The sequence below is a fragment of the Aplidium turbinatum genome, chromosome 9 (genome assembly GCF_918807975.1).
Source record: "Aplidium turbinatum chromosome 9, kaAplTurb1.1, whole genome shotgun sequence".
Taxonomy (NCBI): Eukaryota; Metazoa; Chordata; class Ascidiacea; order Aplousobranchia; family Polyclinidae; genus Aplidium; species Aplidium turbinatum.
In genome coordinates this window covers 10,649,323-10,665,994 of record NC_137480.1, presented here as the reverse complement: position 1 = coordinate 10,665,994, position 16,672 = coordinate 10,649,323, and the positions used below count along the sequence as shown (strand labels likewise).

The following is a 16,672-nucleotide window of genomic DNA, read 5'->3' as shown; positions in this document are numbered from 1 at the left end:
ATCAAACCAAAAAACTGTATAGTCTACTGTTTGGGACCTGTTTTATGGCCGAGTGGTTTCCCAAGCCTTCGTTTCCAGGACTGATAGGCTGGACTTAATTTCAAGTCGGGTCATATCAAAGACTTTAAAAACGACAGTAGCAATAACAAAAGAGTTGACGTAAACTTAACGTCTTGTTACAGGAAATATTTTACAAATGTCACCCTTGAACTGCCCGGTGAAACCTATGTATGATCTAATTAGCAAGAGGCTATACGCAGTAGCAGATTTAGAAAAAAATTAGGGAGGCTCAGGAGTTTCAACACAGTCGCTAACAATTACAAAAGAAAATATACAATGCAAAGATTGAGTTCTGATGGACCAAATGATTTAGTAAGAGGTCTGGAAGACTTGCTCCCTGAAAATTTTAACAAATTTTACCAAATTTTGGTCGCTTTTTGTGTATTTTCAGATCCGATAATTGTTTTTGGCCCAAGACAGTCCAAACGTATCAAATTCAACCCTGTACAAGTTTGAGGTGCAAGGTTTGGTTTACATTTGAAGTTAAGTTTGAAATAATTTTTGTTCACGATTACAAAAGGGATGATTTAATTATTAGCTGGTTGAGTGAGAAAATGTGTTTACTTCATAAAATTGCATTATTTTTTGACTTGATCAGGAGCACATAACAATTTTTACTTCTTAAATAATCTGCTGAAAGCATACGTGCCCAATCCCACGAATGGGTAATGAAAAGGTGTTGAGAAAGCCCAGAAAGCAAGAAAGCATTTCAAAAACAAAAAAAATCTTACTTGTTTTTGTCGACTTTTTAGGGGGGTGGCCCGGGTGGGGCACGTGACCAATTATCCTTCCTCCCAATTTAATTTAACCCACTCCATCATCAAATGTGAAAAAGCTTGATTTCAACGGCAAAGTAAACGAATTACCTACTGTATGTTTGGAAAGCACAAGCCATAAATTTGCAGTAGCGTCATAATTCAATGGTATTTATTAGCCAAAACTGAATATCAGGAAGTAAATTGAAATGTAAATCTAATTTTATTGGAGTCACTTTTCCGAAATCCAGATGCCAAAAATGAAGATATTTCACTTGTCATCTTTTTTACTTAAAACAAAAATAATACATGTTTTTTTAAACAAATACTGCCGTTGAGAAAACTGAAAAAGTGTTTACCTTGATCTAACGTCAGCAAATATTAGATTTGCACAAAAATAACTCTTAGTTCAACCAAAACATTTTCAGAATTTTGATTTCTTTGTAAGGCCCAGTCACCGTATAACAGAGGCCCTTTCTTGCTAGTGCAAACAAACGGGAAAAGACAATAAAGAAGAAAGTCGGGCAACAGATGGAATGCATACGAGATGCGACGGTCTTATTACCTATATTTCTGTGAATGGCTTCGAAGCTTGTTTTTCTGTTCTCCTGGCTTTATACGTCGCTTTATAACGTGTTTGCTGATTTTGTGACATCACAAAACCACACATGAACCATTTGAATAAAGGGAAGATACAAATTTTTAGATTCAATTTAACTTCGGCTATATTTATATTTTTGGTTCATTTCTTTCGCATTTGCCTTCACTAGTTTCTCTAGGTGTCTTTTAAACTTTCGGAATGATTCGTTTCATTTTGAGCCAAAATTCTTTTGTTTCGTTTTGATAAAAGCAAATCACTTATCTGTTATTCAGAATTCAATTGTTAAGCACTAAACTATTGGAAATCGTTTATTTGTTTCAAAATTTGTCTCTTCCAACGAAATTCTGAGTGAATTTTTTTTTTCATTTGAATCAAAATAAAATCGTTCTGATCAGTTGAAATAGTAAGGAAACATTTACAACCATGAAAAAACTCGTCACTTTTTAAAATCACATCATTGAGAAACACGACCAACAAAAGGTTACTTGACCACATAAAAATAGAAGACCTATTGACAATAACGAAGCTACATCCAATTGCAGCAAAAACAAAATCAAAAACTCTAAAACTTTTCCGGCCATACTAAAATATCAAAATACGGAGTCAGCAAAATCTGCACGGAAGGTAAAGTTAACGGAAAGAGAAAAAGAGGCAGACCACCAAGACGATGACATGACAACATCCAGGCATGGACCGAACTAAATTTGACGACACTGGGCGAGCTAGCTAAAAACCGTGACTCATGGAAACAGATAACCCATGTTGATGGGCAATCTGCTTCAAGCGCATCAGATGGCGATTGAATATAATTTACAACCTGGAGCAATGCAATGAAGAAGTCTCGCCACCAGAAAGGAAGAGGAGGAAAAGACAAATTTAAACAAAACTAAATTAAAACGAACAAATCACAAATCTGTCAAATAGGCTAACCATAAAATATTACCTTGGAGAAATAAAAGTTGAAACCGTGGTCATTTTTTTCTCCTTTGTGGCAGGTGGTTTTCCTTTTTATCAGGCTAGGTTGGCGAGTTTGACTCAGCATTTCAGCGTTGAAATTGTTCAGCTGTGCCATACTATTTTTCAGAGAGATATTTCACAAAGCTAAAGATTGTATAAGCAAAACTGTTGGAATACACACCTAATCAATACAACCTACATCCATTTTTGAAAAATAATAGCAAATTTAATGCAAATAACTTTTTTTATTTGCATTGAATTTTTTTAAACTTTTTTTCTCGCAAAATTTTCAAAAGAAAAAGTCTTTGCTACTCTAAAGACAAAAGGTTGTATTTTCACCGCATCCTTATCCTACAAAGCAGCCAGATTGCTCCGGTTATCTCGGTTGACGTTCACAAGCATACACAGCATGCTTATGTCATCACTAATGATCTCAAGACAAATCTTAATTTTTAAGTTGTGGGCCTGTTAATGTAGCCTACTTTGACTGTAAAAAATACAAATTCCAAAACGAGAGCAGTCACTGAGATAAGATGCTTAAATACAAATATTTTATCAAACAATGCAGTTACTTTTGTGTTGTCATAGTTTAACTGTATGTCTTTGTTGACTGAAGTTGTTGCGATTTTAAGAAAACCAAAACAGATAAAAACAAGCTCCTGGAAATGCTGTAACCTACAACTAAATTGTTGAATGAATCTTTAATGTTTTTTGTTCTGGATGTGTACAGATATGATCATATGGATGTAGTAGCCTAGTGTTCAAAAACTGCTATGCAACAGATATCCCATTCAGCCATATCGACCCATTCTTACGTAACTTATACACAACACACAAAAAACAAACAATTTTATCGTTTTGGTTTTCTTGCGTCATCTAACGTGCAAGACGAACAACGACTAAGTTGTCAAATTGTTGTTTATAAAAAAACATTTCTTATTGCTGATTCAAAGGATATTAATCGAGGAGAGGGATAAATTTCACCTACCAGTGGGGGTACATTTACTAAAGAATACTAAATTAAAGGTGTCCAAACTGTGATGCCAAAATAGCTGGTCAGAAATTTAATCAATCTTTAAACCTTGGGTTAAACGACGCTTAAAAGGTGAACTATACGGTCAATATAGGCCTACATCTAAGCTTAGAACCTTAGCTTAGACACTTCTCTATTCCGGAATAAATGCTGTAGACCAGGAGTCACCAACCTTTTTTTCATGCGGGCCACTTTTGCACTAAGGAGAGCTGTGGTGGGCCGCACTAATAAAATTTTAGGTAGGTTGACTCTTATGATAAAAAAGAAGCATTTCGTACCCAGTATCCAGCGTTACCTGTCTGTTGATATTTATCTTAGAATACCGCAGCAACAAACTTAGTCGAACAACGCTACTGCCAGGACAAGCTCCTTTAACACCACTTTTGACTTCTTTAACAATGCCTAATAAACGAGGCCACTTGTTTCGCGCACTTATAGCGAGGCGAGCGGTTTCATCAGAATATTCATCTCCAAGCAAGAGTGGTGTTGTCACTTCGCTTCACAAAAGATATCTTGCAATTAACAGTTTCAGTAAACAAGGAAATGTTTGACACATCGCAATCAGGTAACAACAGTGACTTGCAAACATATCAGCGAAAAATCGGCTCCAATATCAGGAAGAAAGTAACCCAGGCCCCATAAAGCAAACTCTTGTAGAAATCAAGGAAAAAACGTTTCTATCGTATCTCATGAACAGTGTTCCCTCTAAACAAGCAAAGAGTTGGCTTTTCATCATTTTTGTGAGAGTCTATGAAACCGTCTTTCTTCGATTAATTATTAGACAACTGTCACTGGCGGTGCGTATCAGCATGGCAAGAATTGTTGATTAACAACATTTTTGTAGTAGGCTACTAAGCTAAATATTTTCATAATACCATAAAAAGTCTTTAAATTTATACATAATATTTTGCCAATTTATTATAAATTAAGTTGACACTCCGACCTACTTTGCCAACAAAAACTTGTATAAAGAGAACACTGCTCGTGAAACACAATAACGGTGAAACACACACTAGTGTTTACATGACATTTTGATTTAGAACCTTAAAGCAACCCTATTCTCACAGACAATTTTGTCGAGATTTTTGTTGCTGAATGTTTTTGCAATGAACATCAATGTTCAAATTGAAATTCGTGCCAGACATTCTCAAAATAGAATGCAAATGTTTGTCCGTCAACCTTGATCGGAGTTTCGATTTCGAAATCTTCATTCGTGAAAATATTTGCTCGCAATCTACAGACTACAATCTGATTGGTCGGTCGGTGGAATCGCATGCAAAGCGAAAACATGCTTCCCGGAAAGTAGTTTTTGCCTTCATGCTCTTTAAGTCCTCATGAAAAGTATTTTTGGTTATACTTGTACGATGATACCTTCCGCGGGCCGCACATAACAGTGTGGCGGGCCGCCAGTTGGTGACCCCTGCTGTAGACTAATCAAGCTAGGCTACAGATTATTATTGAAAAAAAAGTAGCTGTTTTTCACCTTTTACGTAGAATAAGCATGAATGCTTGTAGTACAAGCGAAGCATGAATAACAACGTTACGAGTTATCATTCACCCAGTCAATTACACGATCCTATCAACTTTTAACAAAATTTCGATATCTTATCCAAGTTTTACAAATTGCAATGTTAATATAGCAGTTGGACGGAAAACACAAACTGCTTTGGAAGAACTAAAAAATATTTTATGTACACTGCAATAGCGTGATGCGTATTACTTTAAAGTTTTTTAAACTTTCGATTACTGCATAACTCGCCATTGTATGTTGGAAAATGTGTGGTGCACAGACAGGTTTAGCGCAATTCAAAGTGGACTAGGTCACTTTTGAAAACCATCTTAGAAATAGAATGAAGATAACTCCTAGTAGCATAGCCTACATATCGTCCTAATGTGTGGGAACTGTCTTTGTCAAACTCAAGCAGAAATACTAATGCAAATAACGTACCGGTACCAGGGTTGTCAGACAGCTTTTGAGAAAAAGAGCCAAATAATGTCAAAAAAAGGGCCAAACTGGGTAAAAAAGAGCCAAATTGTTCAATAATGTTAATAACGTTGCTAATAAAACATAATAACGTTAACAACGTCAATAACGTTACAACATTACAACAACACAGTCTACCGTACATTCTAATCTACAAGAACAATTCCAAATCTTCATCTTCTACAGTGTTTCCACTCGAATCTTTGGCATTGGCATAAACATTGTCAGCTAAACACTGTCTAAAAAATCGTAATAACACTTTTCAGTCTCAATTTCCGAAAGACATTTATTTAAATAGCTGGTTTGATAGTATGTGCCAACTGCTTCCAAAAAGAGCCAAATATTGAAAACAAAGGGCCAAGGGGCCAAACAATTTTTTTGGGGGCCAACTACCTCTAAAAAGGGCCAAATTTCACAAATTTGGCCCCAAAAGGGCCAATCTGGCAAGCCTGTAACGTACGCGACACATTAGAGTGCGGTGATGCCATTTCATAGTTTTTAGTTTGTTTTGAAACTATTTTGCAGCGCTTGAAAAATATTAGTTATCCCAAAAAAATGCTTGTTCAAACAAATGCCGCTAACTTTTATTGGTGCTGCCGGCTTTAAAATAAACAAAAGCTTGTAAAAATGGTCTCATGGTCCAATCATTAACGACAAATCAAACACAAGTGAACAGTTTCAGATTACATTGCAACTTTAGCAAACACGATCGCCAACACGGTGGAGTATGTCAACGTTAAAACTTGCTTAATTATTTTGCTGTGGTGTTGTAAGCTATCAGTCTTGCAAATGACCGTTTGAGTAAGGGATAGAGATATCAATTTTTTTTCATCGTATGCTCAGCATTATAATTGAAGTATTGTAGGCTATCTCGTCTATGAATTATGGATTTCATTTGCATATGTTTTGCATAAATCATGACAAAAGATGCTCTATATAAAGTTGCGTTCTCAAAGAAATTAGAATTTAATAGATGGTTAATATTAACATTAGGTTAGTTAGAGCATGACTACGTAGTTTACTCATCATCAAAAACTCAGGTCACAAACTAGTTAAATTTTTGATGTTCTTAGAATTTTATGAATCGAGGTTCACGTTGAAGCTGAGACGGAAAACTTTTACTTCTGTTGTGGGAATAGCGCGGTACAATTATAAACATTACAAACAAAACAAAATAGCACCATAGTAATGTAAATATCACAACAGACAGGAAGCAGCGAAACACTTCATAGCGTATTAGGCTATTGAAACAAACCGGAAAGTTTTTTTTAACTGAAATATGATTTCTTTTAATGAAAAAGAAAAATTTATAGATTCAAAGTTAAAATGAAACTTGCCAATTGCAAAAAAGTAAAGTTTTCAAACTTTTCAAAAAAAGTTTTGAAACGTTGATCAATGTAGAAATGCCGCAACGTTAGGTCACCAAGCTTCAAATCGAGCCAATTGGAGTTGCTCTCATTACATTCCTTCTCTCTGGCAACACTGTTGTATTAGCGGAGAAAATTGTTTCCACAAGAAAAAAAGGTTGCAAAAGATGCAAAACATAAAGCATCTCGTAAAAGATCGATTTGAGAATGTTTGAGTTTGTGGCGACGAGCCAATAGAATGTTTTTGCGTTTGTTGCAGAGCGTTTTCTAACACCTTTCTCAAAATTCTCTTGCCCGAACAGGTTTTATTTATTGGTTTTGAAAGAAACAAGACATTTTTGTCGAACCGTTTGATGCAAAAATCATGAAAGAAACTTATGAAAATGAACTGTGCCCGATTTGCAGTGACAAGGTTTGTAGAAGTTTAATTACGTAAATAGCTTTAAAATATACACGAATTGTGATAAGTTTGTTCATTTTATGTAGGCAATAAACATATTACAAAAAAGGCTGCAAATATAGTTTGTTGATTTTGAATCTTTATCCTCGGACTTACAAAGCCTTGATAAGTTATTTCTGGTAGTTTCGCGTATTTGCATATAGTGGATTTGACGCAGGGCCAGTTACCACGATTGACAGAGTGAAGTTTTTCGATTGTTAAAGTCTTGTTACCCGGGAATTATTCCATCAATTAGGTGCGCTATGGGTTCTCAGAATGCGTTGCTCATGCGCACACCCCTAGAGTCAAACCAGCACCGCGTGATCTTAAAGCTTCTTTGTTCCGAAGTCACACCCTAACCAACTGAGCTATCGGGGGCGGATACTGAGTCTTGCAAGACAGACAGTTATTACTATGGAAAACTGTTTTTAACAATGTCACTTTGTGAAAACCTTCTCAACCCTATCAGCGTACGTACAAATGCATGTCTACCAAATATATACAAATCAAAATTATTTTGTTTGGTTTAGGTTTCCGGGTATCACTACGGGCTTCTGACATGTGAGAGTTGCAAAGGATTTTTCAAACGAACGATTCAAAACGGAAAAGTGTATACTTGTTCTTATGGCGAAAAATGCTTAATTGATTTGGAAAGGCGGAAAAAATGTCAAGCTTGCCGTCTAAGCAAATGCAAAAAAGTTGGAATGAAAGTGGAAGGTGGTTAGATGCTGTTGAATTCGCTTGTACAAAACAATTGGTAGTAGGCTTATGTAATTTTCACCTGGCTTCATCAAAGAGCAAATTAAAGGATTTCTTGAACTTAATTTTGCACCTTGACTGAATTTAGACGATTTTGACAGTTAAAACTATTTGATAAAATTGTAACAAATCTTAACTAAAGATGCACATCTTCTGCAGAAACTCTGAAAGTACGATATATGCTTATTCTGACCAGAATACATTTGCTAGGTTTGATTTTGTTTCTGTTGGCCCACAAGAGTTTAATCAAAGCAAAAAAATTAAGATTCATATAAGTGAACCCAAATACAGAAGGTAATGAATTTTCATCTTCTTGTTCGTGTGAACCTTTTCTTCTTCGCCACTCCAAGACTCGAGAGGCTCTGCCTTTTACCACCCTTCAGCAGTGGCAGAAATTCTGGCTAGATGTTTGGGCAGGTGTCGAGCTGCCACTGAATTGATTTGTCATCCAGTTCGCACGGACCACGTACACCATTTGGCACATGATAGATGGCAAAGCTGCAGATGATGAGGTCTGCGATATGTTTCTCCTTTGCCGCACTCACAGATCGCGAATGGAGCCATCCTCCATCGACATCTGTGGTAAAGTGATAAATTTTACTGAGTACAGTATTTTCTCCTCAGCTGTTCGAGGAAACCGTGTACGTGGAGGACGAAACTCATTGGGACCTTTTTACAAAAGAGACAGAGTGAAAAAGCAACATCTTAAGCACTCAAACAGCGCACAAGACATGGTCTTGCGGCAAGATGATTTTACCATGGTTTGTTCAAGTTCATGCAATTAAATAAACCTAGGAGCAGAGATGAGTAAGATCACCAGTTTTGGTTATCTTGAAGATCAAGGTCAAGATCACCTAGACTATGTGATCTTGAAGATTAAGATCAGACAACCAAAACTACGTGATCTTGAAGATCAATATCACTTTTTGATCAATGGTGTTGCAAATTATTGAAACTTCAAAACGTCTTTTCCTGGACACATATTATATTAACAGTGGCTTAATGTTAATAATTAGGCTACGGTACCACTAATTACTTTGTACAGTACGAGTTACAAAAACATGCCTCTATCTTGTAAGTAAACTTCAATTTTAAAGTGATCTTGATCTTATTATTCTTCAAGATCAAGATCCCCCAAAAAAGTGATCTTAGATCAAGATTACTAAAATAAAAGTGGTCTTGAAGATTAAGATCAAGATCATGCCCACCTCTGCCTAGGAGAAACATGGTTGTAACGTTTGGTCAATCTACAGTAATCAAAAAATAAAGAGCCCGAACGTTTCGAAAACTAGACTGTTTTTATATTCAATGCTATTCAGATGAAAACAGTCTAATTTTCAAAACGTTTGCTGAAAATGAGTTTAGCACCCTATCTACATTTTAAGCTTTTTATTTTTGATTAATATAAACCTCATTTCAACAAATACGGTACTTTACTTTAATTGTTAATTTTTGAAATTGTAGAACAAAATATATTTACTTACGGTAGCCTACTAAACTGAATTTATAAATATTGAAAGACTGACATGTTTCGTGGTCGTAGGCCTATATCCCACAAATTATAGTTTTTAAATAATGCAGTTATGCACAAGTAATTAAAAATAAACCAATGTGGTCTTATCAGAAAAGCAAAATTTCAAAAACATATTTTGCTGCAGGACAATGTCGGACTACAAGAAGAACGACCTTACAGCTTTATAAACCGTTGTTTCTCGTTGCCTAGTTTGCCAACGACGACAGAAACGACAGGCAGTGCATTAGATCCCCTTCCATCTTTAACAGCAACAAAGCTCAATTTGTCCAGTTATTGCATTCCAACAGCAGTGTCGTTAGACAGACAACCTTTAGAACCTTTCAAACCTAATCTCTTCAGTAAAGAAATTCCTATCCCGAACTCATTAATCCTTTCTTCAAAAGCTGCACCTTCTATGTGGTGGACAACAACAATGTCGAATCTTAACGGACAATGGTGTGATAAGCAACAAGCTGCCATCGAAAATCTGGAAAAATACTTAGCTCGTTTAGACCAGGACACTCAAATATCATCATCAGCGACAAAGAAGAACTTCGAGCCAATCACTATTGAATTGCTCATGCAAATGGAGTTTACAGAAACTGAGGTTAGAAAATGTGTTTTGCTTTAGGCCTATGATAAACTTGATATCATGTAACTTACAATGGGAAAATTTAACTGGGTAATAGCTTGCTCCAGAAAGGTAGATCTGTTAGGATGTGAGCCGTATTTGCAGGCTTATACTATCGAAAAAATAGATAAAACGAACCCTGTAGCCAGGCCTACCTGACATTTTTGACCCCCGCGGTACCATATTTTAGTGGCAAAGTTATAGCAAAGCGAGCCCTGCATTCGATACGTTTAGCTTGTTAGGTGTGTGGCACACGTTAAATAAGCCATTGCAACTAAAGACATGTACGGTCTTAAGAGTAGATACCATCACACACTATTTGCAAATTCTTTTTTTAATATGCTTGATGCAAGTTGGTGTGCAACTGTGCATGTCATTTTTTTGCAAAAAATGTGTAGACTAAAATGAACCAGCTACTCTTCAGTTTACGCAATGATAGAATAGAAAACTATTTTCGATAAGCCTCGAGTTTACCGCTAGCAAACACTACAACGACAAGCCCAGACTACTAACCCAGACAAACAATTACGAACAAGAAAACAAACTGTAGGCTACGAAATATAGTAGCTATTTTAATGGTTGTGGTTGTTCATACAGTACTTGTTCATGCGGCGTGCTTTTGTTCTTTTTATGGTGCAGTTTTTAACATAAACAGTTAAACATACCCATGGAAAACTCAATTCACTTTTACAGAATGCGTTGCATACTATTAAAATAAAACATATCCAAATGAATGAGTAGGCTTGGTAATGAACAGGCCTAATATAACAACTCCCAGAATAGAATAACAAGGTAAAGTTAATTTTAAAAGTAATTTCATATGACGTTTTAAAAATTGTGTCAATTTAACGATACTTTTTTTAAATGTAATCTGTATGATCTTTTTTTGAGATATATCCATCCTTCGATCGATAAGCGTATACGTTTCATGGCAGAAAGGTGTTCAATTTGCAAACATGCAACCATGGCATTGCACCAGTTTATTACATAATGTCATAATGCACATTTGCGCAATGCCGTTCAATGGCTTGCGTTTTGTTTCGTAAAACCAACACAGTATATATTTTTTTGAAAATCGATAAAGAGTTACAAGAAATTATAAACTTTACACACATAAAAAGTAAATATTAACAAAGCAAACAAATCAAGTATGCTACTTTGGGTAGGATAAAACATACATCGATTAATTGTGGCTGCCTATTATTACAATGACTTTATGGTAATGGTGCTGCAATCAGTAGCATTGACAGGGCGTCCAAGGGGTAATTTTAAACCCGAACCCGGGGTAATTTTAGGGGCCCATAACATTTTCCAAGGAGCTCGATAACTTGAGGAAACCACTTCGCATTCTTTGGATATAGTGCGTTTTTATTAGAGGTGTTTTGGTTTAAAGACCGAAGATCTCTGGCACCGGCCGAAGTTGACCTCTCAACTGACCTGGCTGCAAGAAATAATATTATGCTGTTCTTGTTGCAGATCAGCAAACGAGTCGATGATAATTATTTATCAAAACATAATTGTTCTGTTTTCGACGACCAATTCACTTTTGTGTGCAACGTGATAGACCAGACGCTGTACGTAGTTGTTGAATGGGCGAAGAAGTTCCCTCACTTTTCTTTTCTTCCAGTAAGTTGGTTGCGACAAGCCTTGTGGTAACTTGTATTGGTCTAATAGGTTGTCTATTTTCTAAAAGTAGCTTAACGTAGACTACAGGAGAAAATAAAGAAATTAGCAACTGCTGCTCATGCTCAAGACATGTACACTTATACAGAAGTTTTGCAAGTTGCGAAAAAAACTACATGTCTAGAAAAGCTGCCGATTTCTTTATGTTTTTTCTGATGACTATAATCAGGTATCCTTTGCGGATTCTTCTCTTGTATTATGGGCCAATCAGACAGATTTTTGTAGACACAACACCTATTTTTCTTACAACGTCGACTATATCACAGAATAAAAATATATTTTAGCTGTTATTTTGGTCAGTTAAAATAATGCTTTCGAAATGTAGCTTACAAAGTTACAAAGATCTAAAATAGTGGGGTATCATTTCAAGATTAACAATTTGTGATTAAACGAATAGGTACAGGAGCAAATCCGTCTTCTGCAATGCAGTTGGATTGAAATTCTTCTCCTTGGGCAAGTTCAAAGACAGGTGGGTGATGTCTGAAAATGTTGTATGTTTCAACCAGGGATTTCAATTTCATGAAACTTATGCTACCCCAATAAAAGTTTTCCATCTATTCTACGACAAGGAAAAACAGAAAATTTTTGTCAGAGCTTTTTTTCTTTATTACAAAGTAAGCTTTTGTTAAAAAGAAAGTTTACAAGCTGTACTTTTTTTTAAATATTTTGTATGCTTAAAAATGATTATAAGATCACGACAGATCATGAAATATTGACGTATTTCTCAGCGATAAAACCCAGCAGTATTGAGCAGCCAATTTTTGAAACAATTTATTTCAAAAGTTAGATAAGTGAAGGATCAACATTGAGTAAAATATTCCCTAAGAAACAGCTCAAGAAAACAAACCCATCACGGGTAGCGCACGACTTTACCAATCTCAACTTTTCTACTTGATGGTTGCATTTCGCCAGGGTTGCATATATTTTCTGAGTGAATGTGAAATTGAAAAGCAGACCACAGTAGGCTAATTATTTTTTGTGCTACGTCTTCAAAAAAAAAAAAATGTTTGTAGCAGAAATAAAAAAACACAAAAAAGCTTTCTTACGTCACTGGTATTTGAAGTGCCGATAGAGAAGGTGATCAGTGAAGTTTGAGGTTTACTAATAAGTCAATATTTGCATATCTGAAGCACTTTTAATGTAATTACGCATGGCCATATTAAAGAGACCCACAACATATTTTCTAATTCACGAAATCACCTGAACTTTACTGAAAATTAGCAGCATTGCCGCGTTCTGATCGCAGCCTTAAATAATTTTGTGCAACCTGTCATCCGTTTCTTATCAATTCATCACAGTTCTGGAAAAAAACTGTTTTTTTGCTGACTTTTAAAAAGTGGGCGTGATGCGATTACCGTAACCAGGATGGTGGAGTCGGGCGATAAATATGCGACTTTCCGGTTGATAACAGAGTTGAGCAAAGTGCGATTTTCTGAGATTCCGATTCTATAAAACTAAACTCCACTCCAATCCGACTCCGAAAATTTTTTATTATTTCAGACCCTGAATCCATTCCACTCCAAAATTAAGTTATGAGGTGACATAGGCTAATACCCGTCAATGCGTATAACACGAAATAGCTCAAAGTTGCAAAATGTTTTGTAAAATTTTAGTTAAACATAAATTAAATGCTTTCAGTGGCGAGCTCTTATAAGCATTATCGCTGGGTCAAAAACCGTGGGGACAGTTTTCATTTTTGTTTTCTTTTACAAACAGAACTAGAATATAGGTGACTTATTTGATTTTACTAAAATGAAAGTTGTAGAACCAAATTCCGAATCCACTTCATTTTCTGAAAATCGGGCAAACTCCGATTCTACTCCACTCCATACTCAACTCTAGTTTACAGCAGGCCGACTCCGGTTTCAGTGTTGCCAGGTTTCAATTTAAATAAAATCACTTAAGTTGCAATTGATATTGAAACAGGAACTTTCACAAAAACTGACAAGAACCAACACTTCTTTTTTCTGGTAAAATTTTAGAGCACAATTCAAATAAAAAAAAGAACAAACTTTAAAAAAGGGTGTCAAACAAAAAGTTTATTGTTCATCATTTTGTATCAAGTCGGCGTCGGCCTTTTTTTAACAACTCCAATTCCGAACCCACAGCCCTGATTGCAACTACAAATAAACTTTACTTCACCACATGACCTTATACCGTCACTTTCAGATGAAAGCCCACACAGATGACATTATTCTTGTCACTGGTCTGACAATATCACCGGAAATATCCGCTACATCTAGCACAGAAACCTACGTCTTGGAAAGACTACTGGCAAAGTTATCGGAAGTAACAAACAAGTTAAGAAGCCTTTCTATGGACGACCAAGAGTTTGTTTGTTTGAAGCACCTAATGCTTTTCTTTTCAGGTAAGCTGACGCATGGCCACCTAAAGATACAGCCTGATTTGTCACATTTTGCAGAAACTTCCAGGTTTTTCTAACTTTGAGCAAACGTTTAAATAAATTTTTCTAAAAATTAGATTTTTACGCTTTCTTTATTCTTTTCCCCAGATGACACAATAGGTTTTAACATCCTCACATGTTAAAAAACAAAGAAAATTTGATTTCGAAGATTTTAGTCAAACTGTTAGTTTTCAATAACAGTCTGATTTTGCGTTTTTTAACTTACTTTTTCTCATTTGCTACTGCTTCCCCAAGGCAACAAAAAAGTTTTATGTCATTAGGAAACCGCAAAAAGTAAAAACATCTCAAAAAGTGTCTGTCAAGCCCTAGCAGTAGCTGTAATCCAAATCTGCAAAATGTGACAAATCAGGCCGCATCTCCAGGTGGCCATGGCTGACGTCATCCAAACTTCTGGTCGTCGTTGCCGTAAGTCAGCGTGTCTTGCAAGAGATTATGAAACAGTGGAGCAGAACACTAAAAATATTTTCTGTAAAAGTATAATCTTAAATTAAAATGTCATTCAACTAGAAATGGAGATTCTGCTTTGGTGGAGGCCGAGTTTCATAAAGTATTGTTTCTTATTCTAAGGTAATTGTAAAATTAACAATGTTATTTTACAAGTTCACTGTGTGTTTATGTCTGTTTATATTTTTGTGCAGAGCAAAGATCTAATGACACAGCTAAGGTGCAAAGCAAGATAAATGAACTCTTATGTAAATACGAAGCACAAAGTTATCCTTTACAGACTGGAAGGTACAGGTCTTTATATTATTAAATTAATGATCGTTTTGAATATGACGTTGCCTGTTACATAATAAACATTTATTCTACCTTTTGTTTGATGCTCCGCTTGTGTTTAAAACCAGTTTTAAAAGAAGTTACAAGAAATACACAAGGTCTTGAACAGAATATTGACAATGAAGTCAAAGTACAACGACCACATACGCACAAAAATTGTTACTAATCAAACATAGTTGGAAATTATAATAAATGATATTTTAGTAAATACAACCATTTCAACATAAAACGTTTTTACCACATGAATTTGAGATGGTAATTTTTGTTGGCCTTTTTTACTACCGGTATTAGAATGCATGTTGCTTTACAGTTAATTAAACTAATTTTAATGAACTTTGTGCTAATCACAGTTGAAATCATAGCTTACTAACCTACCTATAGTTGCCGCTAGCCTATAGCCGAGTGAATAAGCCATGCTTTACCTTCTTTTGTCAAGTAAGTTATTTAACAACAGCTTTTACATTTTCACAGAATTGGAACAATTTTCCTTTGGTTTTCCGAGGTTCGCACACTAGCATTGCAAGTGGATGACTACATTAAAATGATGGCGGAAAAAGGGAGAATTCCAGTAAATAGTTTGCTCATGGAAATGTTCAGCGGGAGACAAGATCGAATTCCGACCAACGTGGCACAATTTACGTCTCTATAAGAAACGGAGAACCTTTCGTAATTTGTCTGCTTTGTAAAGCGCTGAATGCAACGCGTATCTGCAATGTTTACAGCGCTATATAAAAACATATTATTATTTGCATGAGCCCATAATATTGTAATAGCCGTCAAGGCAGGTGGAAATGGATAGGCTTTATCGAGAACCACTGTACATTAAGGCTAAAGTACTGGCATTTGTGTAGGTTGTCTTTTAAGGCCATAGATTTGCTGATAAATTCACAGGAAGAATGAAGTTTTTAATACCAACAATTCAGTTTATTCACATCGTCCTATATTTTCAATTAGCCCAATTGCAGCCTATTGCTCAAAACCTACTTTTAATCGTTGCGAATTGTAATCAGTATGATATTTGATTTTAAGGACTACCTTCCCGCTTTGTTGCAAAGATGACGATACATGAGTTGCATATTTATTTATATTTTATTGTGGAAAGTTTAATTCTAATTGATTTGTAGCTGACGACTGGGTTAAATATTTTACTTGCAACCCAACTACCGGCATGATATTGTAGGCTATTGAAATCCTAACACTTACAATAATTTACACGGTTTGCAAATAAATTTACAATTTATTCGCAGATAATTGCATTGTCTTTTTGTTTACCAGCAAGAAAACTTCTTTTTTGCATTGATTTATTGTCTGCCGACATTGAATCATTGTGAAACGGTCAAATTTACTTTGCTGGGTTTGTTTATATTAGCAACAAGTGTATGTTGGTTTCACATTTTTATCGCATAATCATTGATTAAAATGTTGCGCCTTTGAAAAGCTACATCGGAATATATCAATCTGCCCAGTAAACTCTATCAATAAATCCTCCACAAACTCTCGTCAACTTACAAGTTAGAATAAACCGGTACAACATGTAGGCTACATCAGGTACTTTGCTTATGTTGTATACAAAGATTTAGCTTTGTTGGCTGCCATGCAACTTTGCTTTAATTTAAAGCAAACAGACGATCGACCTTCCGCCACAGACTATAAAGTTTAAGTTCAAACAAAAAAATTAGGAAAACTCG

At 35.5% G+C, this 16,672-nt stretch overlaps 1 protein-coding gene across 1 annotated transcript; it reads left to right on the top strand.

Moving 5' to 3' along the window:
• Positions 1–7,085: 7,085 nt before the first annotated feature.
• Positions 7,086–16,461, top strand: LOC145776675 (nuclear receptor subfamily 5 group A member 2-like). Its single transcript, XM_082587906.1, has 9 exons — positions 7,086–7,169; positions 7,727–7,913; positions 8,580–8,716; positions 9,614–10,075; positions 11,576–11,725; positions 12,180–12,251; positions 13,952–14,150; positions 14,846–14,939; positions 15,456–16,461. Exons 1-9 carry the CDS (start codon positions 7,122–7,124, stop codon positions 15,631–15,633), a joined length of 1,527 nt encoding a protein of 508 aa, XP_082444032.1. The 5' UTR covers positions 7,086–7,121; the 3' UTR covers positions 15,634–16,461.
• The last annotated feature ends 211 nt before the right edge of the window (positions 16,462–16,672 follow it).

Bases quoted from the DNA above. Each gene is read 5' to 3' on its own strand.
- LOC145776675 (XM_082587906.1), top strand. From the start codon at position 7,122: ATGAAAGAAACTTATGAAAATGAACTGTGCCCGATTTGCAGTGACAAG. The intron at 10,076-11,575 runs GTTAGAAAATGT...TTCTTGTTGCAG, and splicing joins TGGAGTTTACAGAAACTGAG to ATCAGCAAACGAGTCGATGA. The intron at 14,940-15,455 runs GTACAGGTCTTT...ACATTTTCACAG, and splicing joins TATCCTTTACAGACTGGAAG to AATTGGAACAATTTTCCTTT.